Source organism: Notolabrus celidotus, chromosome 11 (genome assembly GCF_009762535.1).
Source record: "Notolabrus celidotus isolate fNotCel1 chromosome 11, fNotCel1.pri, whole genome shotgun sequence".
Classification (NCBI taxonomy): Eukaryota; Metazoa; Chordata; class Actinopteri; order Labriformes; family Labridae; genus Notolabrus; species Notolabrus celidotus.
Genome location: NC_048282.1, coordinates 13921091 through 13936891, shown reverse-complemented (window position 1 = coordinate 13936891; position 15801 = coordinate 13921091). Strand labels below are relative to the sequence as shown.

Below are 15801 nucleotides of genomic sequence, written 5' to 3'. Positions count from 1 at the left end.
CGTGGTTGAGAATGAGGTCAACCTATTGTTCAGTATGTTCAAGTTGAATATGTTCATGTTCAGTCTTGTGCAGACATAATTTTGGTAAAAATAAAATGGTTCCATTTGGTGTGTACAATTACTTTTTTTCCCCTCAAAAAAATACTTAGGAATCGTGAAGAGAATTGATAAGGAATTGGATTGATAAGTAGAACCGACAATGGCATTGACATTGATAAAATCTTATAAATTCACTCCCTTAATCATGTGAATTCATCTCATCTTTCTCTTCCAGGTCTTCTCGCTGAAATCGCAGACCCAGACCTCTTCCTGCAGGAATTGTTGAACTCTTTGCCCTGATGGCCCACCTTAACCCAGACCCCTCTCAACACACAATAGCCCTGCAAATAACGTTGGGACACCCATCAACCGAAAAAAAAGATCTTCTCTTTTTACACACTGACACACATGCTGAATACACAAAGACTAGACACCATGCTTCTAACTCACTTTCTCCCCTATATGACATCTTCAAATTAACAAAGCAGAAACTATGTGTAGTCTAAAAAATAAATCCACTTTTGGAAACATCTCTGTTACATAACAAAAGTAATTAAAGGGAGGGGAACACTAAAGCAGAATTTACACTTTGCCCCTCTCTCGCCTCTTCAGTCCAGAGTGAGGGCAGTTCCTTAAACTGGACACATGCAGTGTACTTTTTGTTTACGACTGTTACTGCCAACAAACTTGAAGCCACACCGTTCTTCTGTCTGTTGAGAAAATCACAGACGACACGGCAGGCTGAGAAAAGCAAATGATTCATGTCAAAAACAAACATTTGTCCGGTTGACGGGAACACGTTGTGAATTCTGTTTTAGTGTGACTATTTGACCCTTAAATCCACCCACCATCCCACCACCACTCTCTTAAATCAGGGGGCAACATTGAGGTAACAAAAAATGTTTTGGGATTTGACCCACCATGTGTTGAGTGAAATTTGATTTTATCTTGTGTTCCTTTTTGTTTTGTTTGGTTAAAGTTGTTTTCAGTCAGGGCCTGTTAAATAGAAGAGGGTCTCAGTCTCATATTGTGGAGGGCTCTCTTGTCCTTTTCTTCTGGGGTTTTGCTGTTCGTTCTCCATGTAGGTTCTAACTGGAATTTGAGTGATGGACAGAAAAAAAGGCTTTTTGATTTAGTGTGTATGTGTGTGATTTATTTTATCAACATCAGAAGCAGAGTGAGGAGAAGAATGATGAATACAAGTTTGTTTTATTTTTTTTTCCATAAAGCTACGCCTTTGTGACAAAGTGAACTTTGATTTGTAAGACTCCATCTGTTGCAGTGATATCAGACCTGTCTCAATGAATAATAAAACAGACCTACATTATGTCCTTGAACACTTTTTCTTTGAGTAATTCATCACTTTGTTTTCTTCCAACTAGTTTCTTTATTTCTCTCCAATCCCAAATCTAAGTTTCCACAAAATCACTGGCAACACTGTTGTGTCAATCCCAAGAACAGATGAACAAAGAACTGCTCAATAATCCCTGTGATTTACTCAACTCTCAAACACACATATAGTTAAACAGGTGCCCTTGTTCTCTAGAGCTGAATGCATGGTGTGGAGTCACCCAGTTTATTGTTCATTCGCCTAATCCTGCTGCTACAATGTTCAACTGTTGCTCAATGTCCGCTTTTTCAATTTAGCCTCTATGATTAATAAAGCCGTAATAATTCAAAATCTGACCCAGGGTAACCTCTTTTGTTCTGCTGCTGCTTACACTCTCAGAAAGGAAAGCATCACTTTTTGTGTCTTCTTAAATACCCCACGTTTATTTTCCACTTCACTGAAGCTGAGGCATCTTAACTTGACATGTATCATTAAAAAATGAAGGCAGCAGAAGTCCCTCTTGCTGCGTCAGTTTCACATCCCTGATACTGATCATGCCAGCCCCCTGTCACACCGTCCGGATTCTCTGACACACCTAAGTGGAACAAAGCCTTTGCTTTTCTTATTTATTACGAGTTAAAAGATCTGTCAGGACCAATTTATTTATATAGCACATTTAAAATAACCAGTGTTGGCCAAGGTAAAAAGTATGTGAATGAAGCAACCAAACTATTTAAGACCTTCCTTTATCATCATCAACAATTAACTTGTCATCACCACAATAATGACCAAAGTACCAAGTGCTGGGTCACTCCAGAGCTGAACACAGATTCCCAGAGTAGAGCAGGACAGTGCGAGTCAACTGTATCTGGAAGACATGATCTGCCACTGGAGACAACAGTGGAGAACAGTCTAGCTAAGTGCATAGTGCTTCCTAAAGAGCTTGGTCTTTAGCTGTCTTTTGAAAGTAGAGAGTGACTCTGCAGATCGAATGGAGTTGGACAATTCAGTCCACCATTTAGGGACAACAGAAGAGAAGAGTCCAGCTAGTGATTTTGAGGCCTTGTGTGCTGGAAGCACTAGGTGCTTTTCAGAGGCTGAGCGTAGCGGGCCAGAAGGGCTGTAGACCTGGATGAGGGGTTCCAGGTAAACTGGAGCGGTTTTGGTGACTGCTTTGTAAGTCATGATTAGAGTTTTGTATTTGATGCGAGCTGCAAATGGAAGCCAGTGTAGCGAAATAAGCAGGGGAGTGACATGAGCTGTCTTAGGCTGGTTGAAGACCAGATGTGCTGCTGCGTTCTGGATCATTTGCAGAGGTTTAGACAACAATAAACAACACAACACATTAAAAAAAAAAAAAGTAAAATCTGTCGGGATGTTTATGTCCTCATCTTGAGGAGAAGGCCAAAGAGAAGAGACAAGTCTTCAATTATTTAAAACAGTCAATAGTGGGGGCTGATGATATCTGAAGTGGTAAGCTGTTCCAGTGATTGGGGGCAGCTATTGCTCGAAAGGAAGTCCGCTGAAAGTGCTTTTATAATGTTCTTTCAATAGGCACAGAATAGATGCATTTGAATGCATTGTTTCTACAAGTAGTGTCTTATTCTATGCTTGCAAATCCCTTTTTTTCTTCTATTTAAGGGAGAAATTGCAGTGGATTAATTAGGAGTTTAAATAAATATGAATGTAAAAATAGATGCAGTGAACTACAGCACTTCAGAGAACTTGCTGTTCACATAACTCGCCTGTTGACAGTAATCTGCTTCACAGCTGTTTAACTAAAGCTACCTTACCAATACTGCATAATTTGTATTGTTTGGAGGTCTACATATAAGCTATTGGCAGCATTTCGCCACACACATCCCCAAGTATCTGCTCTGTCTCTAACTCTGAGGGAGAGTCACCAGATGATGAAATCTGCTGTGGATGGGTGTCACTGAATTGTGTCCTCTTTATATGGTATAACAAAATGAATTCATTAATACACCATTTGCAGTACATACAGGCAGATTAAGATCTTTCCAAGTCACTGTCAGTCCCTTGAACAAGATCTGGCCATCAAGGCTTCAGCTGAATATACAAACTACATGAAACTACTCACCAAATACTGTAGCTATGAAGACTATAAGAAGCTATACTATATATTAGGCTGGGAGCCAGGCCCAGCCCTCAGGATGTTTTTTTGATACCTTTTTTAGTATTTCCAGTTAGCCTGTACTTTGGGCCATCTCAAGATGATTATGAGCACTCTCAACTCGGGGCCGTTTGGTCATGAGGGGCCAAAAAACCCTTTTTTGAAAAATGCTCCTGGCATGATAATGTAAATCTGGAAAACAAGGTGTTAAAATTGCATTCTTTGATATTCAAGTCGGCCCTGTGATAGGTTGGCGACCTGTCCAGGGTGTACCCTGCCTTCCGCCCGAAGCCAGCTGGGATAGGCTCCAGCCCCCCGTGACCCCTAACGGGATAAGCGGTCAAGATCAAGATAATGGATGGATGGATGGATGGATATTCAAGTATGACATTTGGCATAGAGTATCCTGACACATAGGGGGAAGTGGCAAAATAAGATTGTGGTGCTTGCTGATTTTAGTTTTTAAAATATCATCCACAAAATTCACAACAAGACTATAAAAATAACATCTGTTGGATGAAATCTCATACGAAATGGTCACTTTTGAGCACTATATGGTCAATATCGCTGCCTCATTTGTATTTAAAAATCTGCCCAACTTTGTAAGCTTCAATTAGAGCTCTAATTGTATCTGTATCTTAAATATTACACTTCTTGTGGCCTTAAATACTTCACAATACCCCATGTCTCAGAGAACAAAATTTTCAGTTTCCAGCATTCCAGATGGATGTTAGCCTGTTACCTGAATCTAACACTGCCTTCATATATTCTGCTTCTGCTGCTATCTGAGGTGGAGAACATAAAAAGTGATTGTTACAGTAGGACTCAAAATGCTTTACACTAGATTAAAATTTATTTTCGAACATTTTAAATGGAGAAATAAGCTACTATATGTATATATTCATGAGGTCATATGTTGTGTGGAAGTGTTGTGACTAGTGTCTACAGAAGAACGTGTTTCTGTATGGCCAAAACCCTGAGGTGAGTCTGTCTATAGACCACCAGAGGGAGACGTTCACAAGCCAATCATGTTGGAGAACAGGAACATGAAAAACCAAACTTAAAATGTACTTTATAAATAACTAGCATGAAGTTATCTGTTAAAACTGGCTGTAGGAAATCATAAACAACCCAAATTATAGGAAACACAATCTCATTTTATTTTGAACTCACATATTGCACACATTTCACTTTGATGAGACATTTTATACATGAAATTAAAATAACATAATTTACAATGTGCTCATAATATTAAAAATGAAGTATGCATTAGCATACACATGTCCCCTTTATACAAAGGAATATGGCTTTTAGTTTTACAAACCTTGACAGCATGGTCTCAAGCTGACCAGAATCAAGGATAACTATGGATTAAGGCATCGAATGCACATTGTATCGCCCGTTTATGGACCAATAATAAGATCACAGTGTACATGGTACAAACTTCTCAAATTTCATGCACTTTGCATCAACTTAAAACACCAAACAATAAAGACAAAGAAAAAGTTACAATTTGTTTTGAGTCCTTTCTCTGTTAGGAGAATGATTCCATCTGGAGCTTCTTCACACAATGCCTTAATGTTCAGTACTCTGCAGCTTGTCAACTGACACACAGTCCCAAAATGTCCATTCCGTTACATGTTGTCCACTACTTATTGGCAGCACAGTGGAGCCACGTCCTCAGCAGGTGAGGGGAACAGCCTCATGGCCTCTCTGGAGGATTTGGTGTAGCCATTGTGGAAAATCATAGCCTTCTTTACCGTGAAGAAGGAGACCGTCTTGTCCCAGACGTCAGAGCTGGACACCCCGTTGTGGAGTTGGCTCTCCAGTGCTGAGCGGAGCCTGACTGCCCTGTCTGTGCACTTTCTCTCCAAAATCATCACCTTGCACATGCTGAGGAGAAAGAGGGAGTAACATTAGATTTTGGCTGAATATAAGGAAAAAAGATATGCAGACACTCATTTCTTGAATTTATGTGGGGCCACCATAACTCAAAGTGGGTGAATGGAGTGATGTTATTTTTTTTTGTGTAAATAATGTCAGAACACTTAACCTATTGTAACCACCCTGTCCTTTTACCAACATTTTTAATTTGATAGACTTTTACATAATTACATTCTTCTGGAAAAATAAAAAACTGTATATTAAAAACTAACCATTGAAACAGGAATCAAAAACTATGCAAGCCATAACTACATTTCCTACATAACAGGATAAAATAAAATAAATGTTTTGTTATAATTTGGGTGTACTAACCCTTTAAATTTTCTCATGTTTTAGTCACAAGTGAAAAGTGTTTATCTGGAGTCAATTTTTTGTATCATAAATGATGCAATATTCAAAGCCTTTAAAATGCCATAACATCTGTCTATCCCCACAGTGAGCCTGATTTAAAGTTCTACACGAGTTTTTTTAAAGTTGAGCTTTACGTTGTGTGTTGATCCCTCATGGTGAATCCTCAGTCAGATGGAGTCCAGTCAGTCCAGGCCTGATTCAGCTACAAGAAGTGTTCAAGGTTATGATTTTACTCAGGCCTCCCTCCTTTATATACTTATGCCAACTTTCCCATCGATTTAATGTGATGCTGGTTCTCACAGTGTTTGGCCAATCACAATGCAGTGTTATGACAATAGGATGTGAATGAATTAGTTGAATTCATGAGATACAATGGCCTTAAAGCAAACAAACAGGTGGGAGGGGCCCTTGACTGGCCTCTTGTCTCTCAGCTGATGTGTGACAATGAGGAAGAAATCCTTTTTTATAACATGGACGGGGACTGATATATGGTGGGAACATGGAGGGAAAGTTTGTGCCTGTGGACATCATGGTTTAACACTTAAATAACATGCTGGACAAATATAATACATATTAAAGTTATGACATCAGACCTGACCACTTTGTGCTATGAACTGGAGTAATCAGAATCTGTTGAGTCCTTCTGTGAAAAATAAAATACAATATCATACAGACCTCATCACTAATGAAATCATCATGGTGTCTAAAGTTATAAATACATGTTCTAATTGTTTTCCTAAGTTGTTTCCCCTGAGTGAACCCTTTACAACTTCTAATCTCACAATGTATGATTTCAAGACACATTCAATCACAAGCTTTAAAAACTACAAACTTTATCAAACTATTTAAAAGTCTCCCACAATCAACACACACACACACACACACACACACACACACACACACACACACACACACACACACACACACACACACACACACACACACACACACACACACACAAAGACACACTCTTTTCTTCTTCTTTAACTTTCTGTCTCTATTTTAGCCTCTCCATTTCTCACGGTGAGTGTCTCCCATGCTTGATTGGCTGACAAAAGCGTACGATCTGTCCAGATGGTGTGCCTGGAAGCCCTGTTGACAGCACTGTGCTCCTGTGTGTGTGTGTGTGTGTGTGTGTGTGTGTGTGTGTGTGTGTGGCTGTTAAGGGGAGGGGGGGGGTCACTCAATCTTTGTTGGATGGGGCACACTTCCTTTGTGCACCCAGCCTCAGTGTCATTAACACTGAAGTGTGGGAAGCCTGGGACCACAGCGGCTCCCACGTTCCACACAGGCAGGAAGGGAGCGTGTGACTGAGACGTGGCCAGCGGCAGCCAGGTCAGCCAGCTGTGCGTGTGTGTGGGAGACAGAATGACAGAAAGAGAGGGAGAGAGAGAGAGAGTGGAAGGGAGGGAAAGTGAATGAGAGTGTGGCTGTTTGTTGGAGCATGCGGGGGGTTTGCCTGATGTGTGAACATGTGCTGGGAGTGTGGAGACTGTACGGATGTTTACAACAGAGGCAGTCTTCTTCTCTTACAGCATCTCGCACCACATGAAAGGGGTCTGAATCAACTTCAAAAGCACGGCCTCTTTCATTCGTTTTATAATCAGATATCCAGCATTAGCAGAAGGTTTTGATGGGTTATCAATTGAGTGTGGAGGGACAGTTTCAAGGCACCTTAAAGTTCTTATTTATTCCTCTAACAAACATAATAATAGCAAGAGAATAAATTATGTGGTTAGAAATCAGTAATGTAATTTAAGAAAGATACAAATATGAACTTGCTTTGTCAGGTCTCCTTAGAATGATTCAATCAGATTTGATAGAAAGCAGTCTCATTGCTAGCATAAGCAAACAACCAGACAACTATCATCGTTCTGCTTCCTGTATTTGAAAAAGGGCTCTATTTGGATACGACTCCTGTCTTATTTCCTGATATGTGAAGAGAAAATTGTACTCCTGGAATTGGTTGCTTAAATCTGGGATCACAAATGCATTACTACAACTTAGAAGGGTTTGGAAGCCAACCCAAACAAATAAACAGTGAAACTGAGACTGAGGTTGCAGGAAATAATGTGCCTATTCCAAACAAACCAGTATAAGTCAACATGTTTGTCTCTAGTTGTAAAGATCTAATACAGGACACTGATCACCATTTCTTTAAAGAAGGTGAATAAGAAGCAGGAGTTTTGCTCTTTAATTCAGTTAGTTTGGAGTGTGGAATAAAAGCATACTTTTCTTTTTCAAGCTGATTATATTTCTGTTTTAAAAATCTTTCTTCATTCATCTCTGAGACATGCCAACTGTTGCACAGCTCCATGCGTAGAGTCTGCTGTGTCACACCGGTGGAAGTGGCTGCATGTTGGCTCTTTCTAATGCTTGGCCCTCTGTAACACCCACGTGTGCCTGGTGGCAGAGGCACTTTGTGCTCAATTACCAGGCGGTAGAGATGACATGAGACAGCGGCGTGCTTCCCTCTGGGGTCACCACTTTCCCATATCAACACAAGCACAGGGTCAGTCTCCCAGCTACATCCCCCTCCTCTCCCCACCACCCCACCCTGGGCTCTTTCTCTTGCAGTCTATTCCTCCACCTGCTCCCCGGAGACACACTCATTGTCCCCACGGCTATAAACACTTCATTGAGCATGTGGCAGCCCTGCGTTCCTCAAAGCCCTTCCCAGCGCTCCCATTGGCCCAGGGACTGTGAGAAACTCCAACAAGCCCAAGACCCACACATTCATATGGAGATTTGGGTGTATAAATACAAGGCTGAGGCAGGAGGGACAGCAGCTCAGATTCAACTGGCTCTTCAGACCGAGCAGGAACACTCTCTACAGCTCTACAGCTCTACAGCTATGGCACCCACTGTTTTTGGACAAGAGAACTATTCTAAGGAACACATGACTCCAGCTCATAAGGTAAATTCAATTTCTAAAAAGTCTCATGAGTCTCTTATTGAATTATGTTTTTATAATTTGAAAATGGTGAAATAAGTTTCTAATTCATTTCTCTTTTCTTTTCTTCAGCTAAGAAAGCCAATGGTGGAGAAACTGCGCAGAGATCGCATCAACACCAGCATCGAGCAGCTGAAATCCCTGCTGGGTCCTGAGTTTGTCAGGCAGCAGCCTGACTCTAAGCAAGAGAAGGCAGACATCTTGGAGATGGCTGTGTCCTATCTGAGAATCTGGCAGAAGCAGAAGCAGCATCAGCAGACCAGCATGACTTCTGGCCCGATGACAGCCAACGATGGCTACTCTCGATGCGTGCAGGAGGCCGTCAGCTTCCTGTCCCACTGCAACGTCCAGACTCAGGCCCACAGACGGCTCCTCGGCCACTTCCAGGGTCTGCAGGCGTCCAGCATGCCCTCTACCCTCTCCCCTCCAGGCTCCCCACTCCATCAGGTCAGCTCCAGTAAAGGCCAGAGCCAGGCCGGTGGAGCTCTGTGGAGGCCGTGGTAGGAAGGAGGCACAATCATCTCCACAGAGATAAAGAGAACTACGTCTGTGAACGTCATGGACAGACAGTTAGAGACTTGTTAAAGTCGGCTTTCTTTTGCTTTGCCAAAAGATTCAATATTGTTAACTTGTTTTAAGAGTTTGGTGAAATAGGCACCATGTGCCCGTGCTCCTTTGGAAGACCTGAATTTATTTAGGTTTTACTGAGTATGTACACCATGTGTATACACATTATATACTTTATAATTAAGAGTTGTTACTCTGTGAATCTGTTTACTGTTCCGCTGAGGAAAAAAAAAAATCCTGAATTTTTGTTTGGTTTGCAAACATCATTAATTTGTACAACCCACATTGGGTTTATTCTGTTGAAGTGTCTGTGACACTGTTTGATTTCTGTGTTTAAACAAATGTCCTCTTTTGATACTGTGTATCACTGCATGATGTTTCATCAGCTAATTGTTGATGAATGAACAACCTCCATGAATGGATCCCATGGATCCACTTTTATTGTACATCTTATTGTGATTGAAGTTGATTCTGACTTTATATATCCATTATTTGGCTGAAATGTGAAATGGTTACTGTTGGACTTGCCAGCTGTTAACTATGTTGTAATATGAGATGTTCTTCCATCCTCAAATGATTACCTTTTATAAAGGTGTGTTATATTGACATCAATGTTTCTAAAAGAACCTGTTGAATTGCTTCCTTGAGAAGTTTTCCTTTGAGCTCCAGAAATAAATTGAAAGCTTCATATGAAGTTTGTCAAACATATGCACACCTTGTTTCGTACTTTCTTTCGTAAAACACTCAAGAGCTGAGTGTCAGAGATAATATGTCTCAAATCATTCATAACAACTATAGAGTAGTGAACGTTTGAAGGAATAACTTAATTAATTCCCGTTTGCAAGAGAGAGCAAGTAGAGTTTTACTTTTGATCAAAGTTTGGAAATACTTTTATTATTATTTTATAATTTTATTTTATTAAGAACCACACACTTTCATTCAGTCAAACGAGTCTTTATCAGCACAGCATTAGGCCGACAGAAGCTTCATTAACACGCTCTGTTTAGAGGACCAACATCAGATGAATCAATGATATTAAAAAATATATAAAATAATGTAATTGCTCATTTGGAAAGCTAACACTTTAAACTGCACACTTTGAATGATATATTATGAAGAATTATTACAAGATTTGGAAAAAGCTTGGATCAAACATGCCAGAGGCCATGTTTTATGTGTCCACTGTGAGAAGCGTAATACCCAAGATTCAAGATTGCACTTATCTAATTTGGTCGTTTATGTAAAGATAACAAAACTGTGTTTATTTTGGTCCTGAAGCAAAGACCATCTAAGCTTGGTAGAGTAAAAGCAACAGCATCAGGAGCTGCCTTCTGAGTGACAACAGCTCAACTGAAACTGTGTGTTTCACATTAAAACTGCATTAATGTTTGTCTATGTTAGTATTTCATACACGTAGATGTGAGTTTTGACATACTCTAATTTCTTTGCAGCATCAATTGTTATTTTGAATGGAATTCCTCTTGATCCCATTTTATTTCTGAAAATTGGTTTAAGATGATCTTTAAAAACAGAACCAGTGCTATTAATGTTCATCATATGGAAGACTTGCCTCTTTCTCTATCATACTTTTTTCCAGTCTTTCCCACAGCATTCATTACATTTTCATCTCATTTGACCTTGCTGGTGCTAAGTGCCCCCAAAAATGTGGAAAGTGGGGTATGAGGACACCCCTGCATGTCACATGTCCCACTTCTGTTGTGGTGGTCATGGCATGCTGTCTCGGGCTTGAATTATGTCTCAAGTACCACAAAAGTCTTTCACAACTTTTTGTGTGCGCAGAAGTTGTAGAGAATGTGGCATGCCTGGGACTTTCTCAGGGTCTAGTTGGCCAGGCCAGATGGTCTGGCTGAAGCTGCTCCCCCTCCCCCTTCAACAAGAGATCAAACACCGTAGCTAATGTGATGTGTAACAAGACACACTTCTATTGTTCACGTCTTGGGGCCAGTGAATAGACGCAGAGTGTGGGAAACGAGAGATACCACACTCACAGAGGGATGGCTGACGGGAAGCCGCTCTGCGCCGCCACAGGTCTGAGCGATGGCCGAGACTTTATGGCAGGAATTCAGAGCTCCCAGGCTTCTGGTGGGAGGGGCGCTCATCTTCACACACACTTGTAGACAAAGACCCCAGCAGCCATGAAGTGCACACTAACTTTGAGAGGAGGCACAAATTCACACAAACATGATGACAACGAAATCAGAATACAGAGAATGAATGCAGGCATGGATGGGACTTCACAAAGTGAAAGTTTCAGTGCCTTGGATGATACAATACACAAGAGGGCTCCAGAGATGAACTAAAAGATGAGAGGTGTGTTTACATCAAGATATCTGAATACACAAGAAAGCAAGAAAACAACCACTGCTGAAAAGTATCTGACCATGTTGACTCTCTTTTTTGAATCTGTTTTTACTGAGAGGGAAAAGGGGGACAGAGCATAAAGGACCCTGATGTGAGGAGGTCCAAACAACTCATGAAACAGAATTGCCTTAGATGTGTAGAAGAGCGTAGTGTTTACCTTTGTTCAGAGTTTCTTTAAGTCATTCCTTAACTTTTAATTAAGTAGCGTATGTTTCTTCCTGTTGTGGCACTTTCACTCAATAAAAACTTTGAGTACTTTGTTCACCTTTAGAGCTTGAAGCCTCAAATTAAAAGAGTCAACAAAGAATAAAGTCAAACAGCTTTCTCTGTGCCAGGCAGTGAAGCCAGTTGACTTGATTTTTCCCAGATGGACTGGGACACAGAGTTTCTGTTTGTCCTGCCACAAAAGATCAATTAACATTCCCAGTGGGACATTGAAAAGTGGCATGGCTTTTGTATCTCATTTACCCTGATGTTGGGGACTTGTGGGAAACTGGGGAGACTGGACTACTCACACTGCACCCACAAGGCTGGCTTCACATCTGGGGCCAGCCAGTGATGGAGGCCCTCAGCGGCACACTGCCAGCCCGCTCATAATAACATTAACTGGATGCTAATTTGACACAGCTCATTGATAGCAGAGCCGGCAGACCCTCAGGGGAATGAAGAAGACAACAGCTTATGATGAAAGGTTGCCTTCAAATTGTATCCGGCAGAAATTGTGAACTTACAGTATAAGTGGCCAGAACAACAACAATCTGAGTGGAACTTCACCACACATCTTTAACATGCAGTTCAGCTTGTGGAAAGAAAACTTCAGATTAAATACTCATTATCAGAGATAAACGTTGTTTTTAAATAAATTATTATAATATTTATCAAAGTACCAAATGACTAGAGAATGACTGAACAATATATCGCGATACTTTGACCTCCAATATAATATTGATATTTCAACTCTTAACATCGATTTAAAAAAAAAAAAATAATACATATTTTAGTCGGGTTGGAACTAAAATACGAGTTCAGTATTTCAAAAACAATAAAGTGGAAAAGTTGTTTTCAATCAAATAGTTTTGACTTAATTTGTCCTTTCAATTTTGAGTAATATTGTGTGATTTACTCATACACCATCTCTATTTTTTTCTCAGTTAACTGTGTAGAATATCGCAATAAATCACAATATTGTGATATCGTGATATATCATGATACTATCGTATCGTGACCCAAGTATCGTGATGCGTATCGTATCGGGAGGTTCTTGGCAATACTCACACCAACAAATGACTGCCAAATCTTTCACAAGCAATGAAGACACTTTGATAAAGTCACTTCTGCTAATGCACTCACAATGTTTCAGGTGTCTTACTGCACCTCCTCATGAGCACAAACCCACGGTTTAAATACCCAGCATGAATACAGTATATGAACAATATACTCAATCAAAAGGTGATAGTGAGTGTTATTAAAATCCTTTGTTGCTCCTGCTCTGCGCCTTCTTTTCCCAAACGGTCTGTGATTCATACCTTGGAAAATGTGCATCACAAATGTCTACTTTTATACCCTGGAATTGGCATCAGCATAAAAACCTTTGAACCTTTAGTGTATGTCTTCACATGATTGCAGTCTATACTCACATTAAAGTCCTGTAACATCAAGTGATGCAACATGTTTGAAGCAACAGGAATATTGTTTCACCTCTTGCCAGTTCACATCATTCTTTGACTTTATTAACTAGCCTCCCTTAAACCTTTCTTTTCGCTCACAGCTTATCCAAGATATTGTAAAATGTATTTAGCCCATATGGCTGTGTGGCAAGCCTTTAGCCAAAAGTTAAACACTTAGTCTTTTCCAAATGCTCCAAACACTTTTTGGAGGAAGCTTGGCTTCTTTGATGGGACACTGAAGACTTAAGCTTATATTGTTTTATTGCACTGAAGCATTTGGCCTTTATTACACACACACACCTCTTTGAAGATGCTCATTTTTCTGTTTCATTTCCTCTTTTATTACATCTAAATAAATCTATTCTGACCTCCTGTTCACGGTGAATTCTCAGATGGCAGCTTGATAAATTCCTAATTACCTGTTGCTTATCTTGGGAAGCCTGCCTCACACAGATACTTTCTCTCTGAGTTATTGACATGTCTCCTATTGTTGTGCTGGGAGTCCCACTGGTCAGAGTGTGGGAACCCCAGCCCTGCCTCAGCCACATGGCTTTGTTATGCTAATGTCTCGGTATAAAATGAGGAGCAGCTCCCTCAGAGACATCAGAGCTAACACCACTGTCCAGAAGAGACAGCTCACTCCACCTGCAAAGACATGGCTCCCTGCTCCGCCAGCTTCTCCTCTATTCACCACATCAGGATTTCTGAGAGAGAAAATATTAAAGTGAGTACAGCAGAGGACTTTAATGACTCTACGTCAGCTTTTGCACCACAAATCTCTAATTGTTTATTGTGGAATCTGAATAAATATTTAACCACCTTTCTCTCTTTCTACAGTTAAGAAAACCTGTTGTGGAGAAAATGCGCAGAGATCGCATCAACACCTGCATTGAGCAACTCAAGCTCATCCTGGAGAAAGAGTTCCACAAGCAGGAGCCCAACTCCAAGCTGGAGAAAGCAGACATCCTAGAGATGACTGTGAGCTTCCTGAGGCAGCAGCTGCAGCAAGGTCTCTGTCAGAGCAACCTCAACCAGGGCTACTCCTTCTGGAGGGACTCTATGCACTTAGTCACAGCTGGATACAACACAGAGACCCCTGTCACTCCTCTACAGAGCCAACAGCAGCTCCATCAGCACCAGAGAACCAGCATCTCCCCCTCAGTCTGCTCCTCACTCAGGTCCACCGTCCTGCAGGACAGTAGCAGAGGCCCCATGTGGAGGCCTTGGTAGAGACCCTGACAGTCAGTCTCAGAATTGAAGGGATATGAATTCTCCTTCACTATGTAGGAAAGATATTTCCAGCCTCCCCCTCGATGGTGGGTTCTTTATTGTCTCATCACATTGATGGACAAGTAGTAAAAGCAAAGCTCTCACTTATTTGAAGATTGTCCTGCTTTGACTTCAGTTCACATTTGATGTTTTCTTTTCATTTGTGTTTAAATTGTTTGATTCTGAGTGGAGATGGTTCGATCGAATCTTGTGAAATGACTGTTTACTCCAGTGGAGTTTATGTTTGGATCGCTTGATGTGACAGTATATATTTGTCGTACTGTGTTTATGCTGACAGCTGCCGTTGAGAATATTTCTCTTTGTTTTGATTTATATAGACCAAATTATATGAGTGATGATGATGTGATGATGTATGCGTGTGTGCGTGTGTGTGTGTGTGTGTGTGTGCGAAAGTTTCAATTAAATGTTGGTACTCTTGTTTTTCTATCACATTTAGGCTCTTAAAACTCATTTTTAACAAAGTTTTCTTGTATGACAATTAACAATAAAAGGATACAATCATAAAAGAAATGGTCCAAAATGAATTATTCAAAGCAAATTCAATATTTATTCAAAGCAAGTGCATATAAATCTTCATCTTAGTGTGCTTTTGACCTATTTTAATACAGGTGTCTTTTGAAGGTCAGTCTTTCATGCCCGTTTTTAAGGAGCGCATTTAATTTTAGCAGCAGAACACATATCAGGATGTCTTATGTATGACATATTTAGGACTCATGTTTAAGGCTATATTTGGACTAGACAATAGAAACATTGTAAGTGTTAAATTTAGTTCTATTTATCCAAAGCATGTCCTATGAAAGCACTGATTAAGACTAGAAAAGTGTTGAGAGGCCCTGAACAAAACCAATATTTAAAAAAAACAAGGGGAATAAATTGCAGTGGAAAACCAGATATCAAAAATCTTTAAAACTGCATAGCCATATTGTATACACTGAAAAATCCAGATATATTTATTAAATTAAGTACAATTAACTTAATAAATATATCTGGATTTAGAGAAATGTATTTCATGCAACAACTTCACATAATAAAATTTAGTGGATTCAACACAACATTTTGTTTCAGTGTACTGACTAAGCCATCATTACCAATAGTCCCTGACACATAGTAGGCACTCAATATCAATAGCTTTGCACATGATTTA

The 15801-nt window shown here is 40.2% G+C and overlaps 3 protein-coding genes across 22 annotated transcripts in view; all 3 read left to right on the top strand.

The window, feature by feature from the left end:
• ubr4 (ubiquitin protein ligase E3 component n-recognin 4) overlaps positions 1-1381 on the top strand; it is a 58725-nt gene extending 57344 nt beyond the window's left edge. For all 20 annotated transcript variants that reach the window (XM_034695350.1, XM_034695347.1, XM_034695346.1 and 17 more), the window contains one exon: positions 275-1381. In XM_034695350.1, coding sequence (XP_034551241.1) covers positions 275-339 — 65 coding nt within the window. In that variant the 3' untranslated portion in view covers positions 340-1381. The remainder of the gene's footprint in view (positions 1-274) is intronic.
• Positions 1382-8538: 7157 nt separating this feature from the next.
• On the top strand, positions 8539-10015 carry LOC117821247 (transcription factor HES-5-like). The gene is made up of 2 exons (XM_034695399.1): positions 8539-8715; positions 8824-10015. The coding sequence occupies exons 1-2, from the start codon at positions 8539-8541 to the stop codon at positions 9253-9255; spliced, it is 609 nt and encodes a 202-aa protein (XP_034551290.1). The 3' UTR covers positions 9256-10015.
• A 3861-nt stretch (positions 10016-13876) lies between these two features.
• her12 (hairy-related 12) lies at positions 13877-15020 on the top strand. The gene is made up of 2 exons (XM_034695411.1): positions 13877-14091; positions 14205-15020. Exons 1-2 carry the CDS (start codon positions 14023-14025, stop codon positions 14595-14597), a joined length of 462 nt encoding a protein of 153 aa, XP_034551302.1. The 5' UTR covers positions 13877-14022; the 3' UTR covers positions 14598-15020.
• The last annotated feature ends 781 nt before the right edge of the window (positions 15021-15801 follow it).

Excerpts from the sequence above, each read along its gene's own strand:
- her12 (XM_034695411.1), top strand. The coding sequence starts at position 14,023 with ATGGCTCCCTGCTCCGCCAGCTTCTCCTCTATTCACCACATCAGGATT. Across the intron at positions 14,092-14,204 it reads CTGAGAGAGAAAATATTAAA|TTAAGAAAACCTGTTGTGGA; the intron begins GTGAGTACAGCA and ends CTCTTTCTACAG.
- LOC117821247 (XM_034695399.1), top strand. The coding sequence starts at position 8,539 with ATGGAGATTTGGGTGTATAAATACAAGGCTGAGGCAGGAGGGACAGCA. Across the intron at positions 8,716-8,823 it reads ACATGACTCCAGCTCATAAG|CTAAGAAAGCCAATGGTGGA; the intron begins GTAAATTCAATT and ends TCTTTTCTTCAG.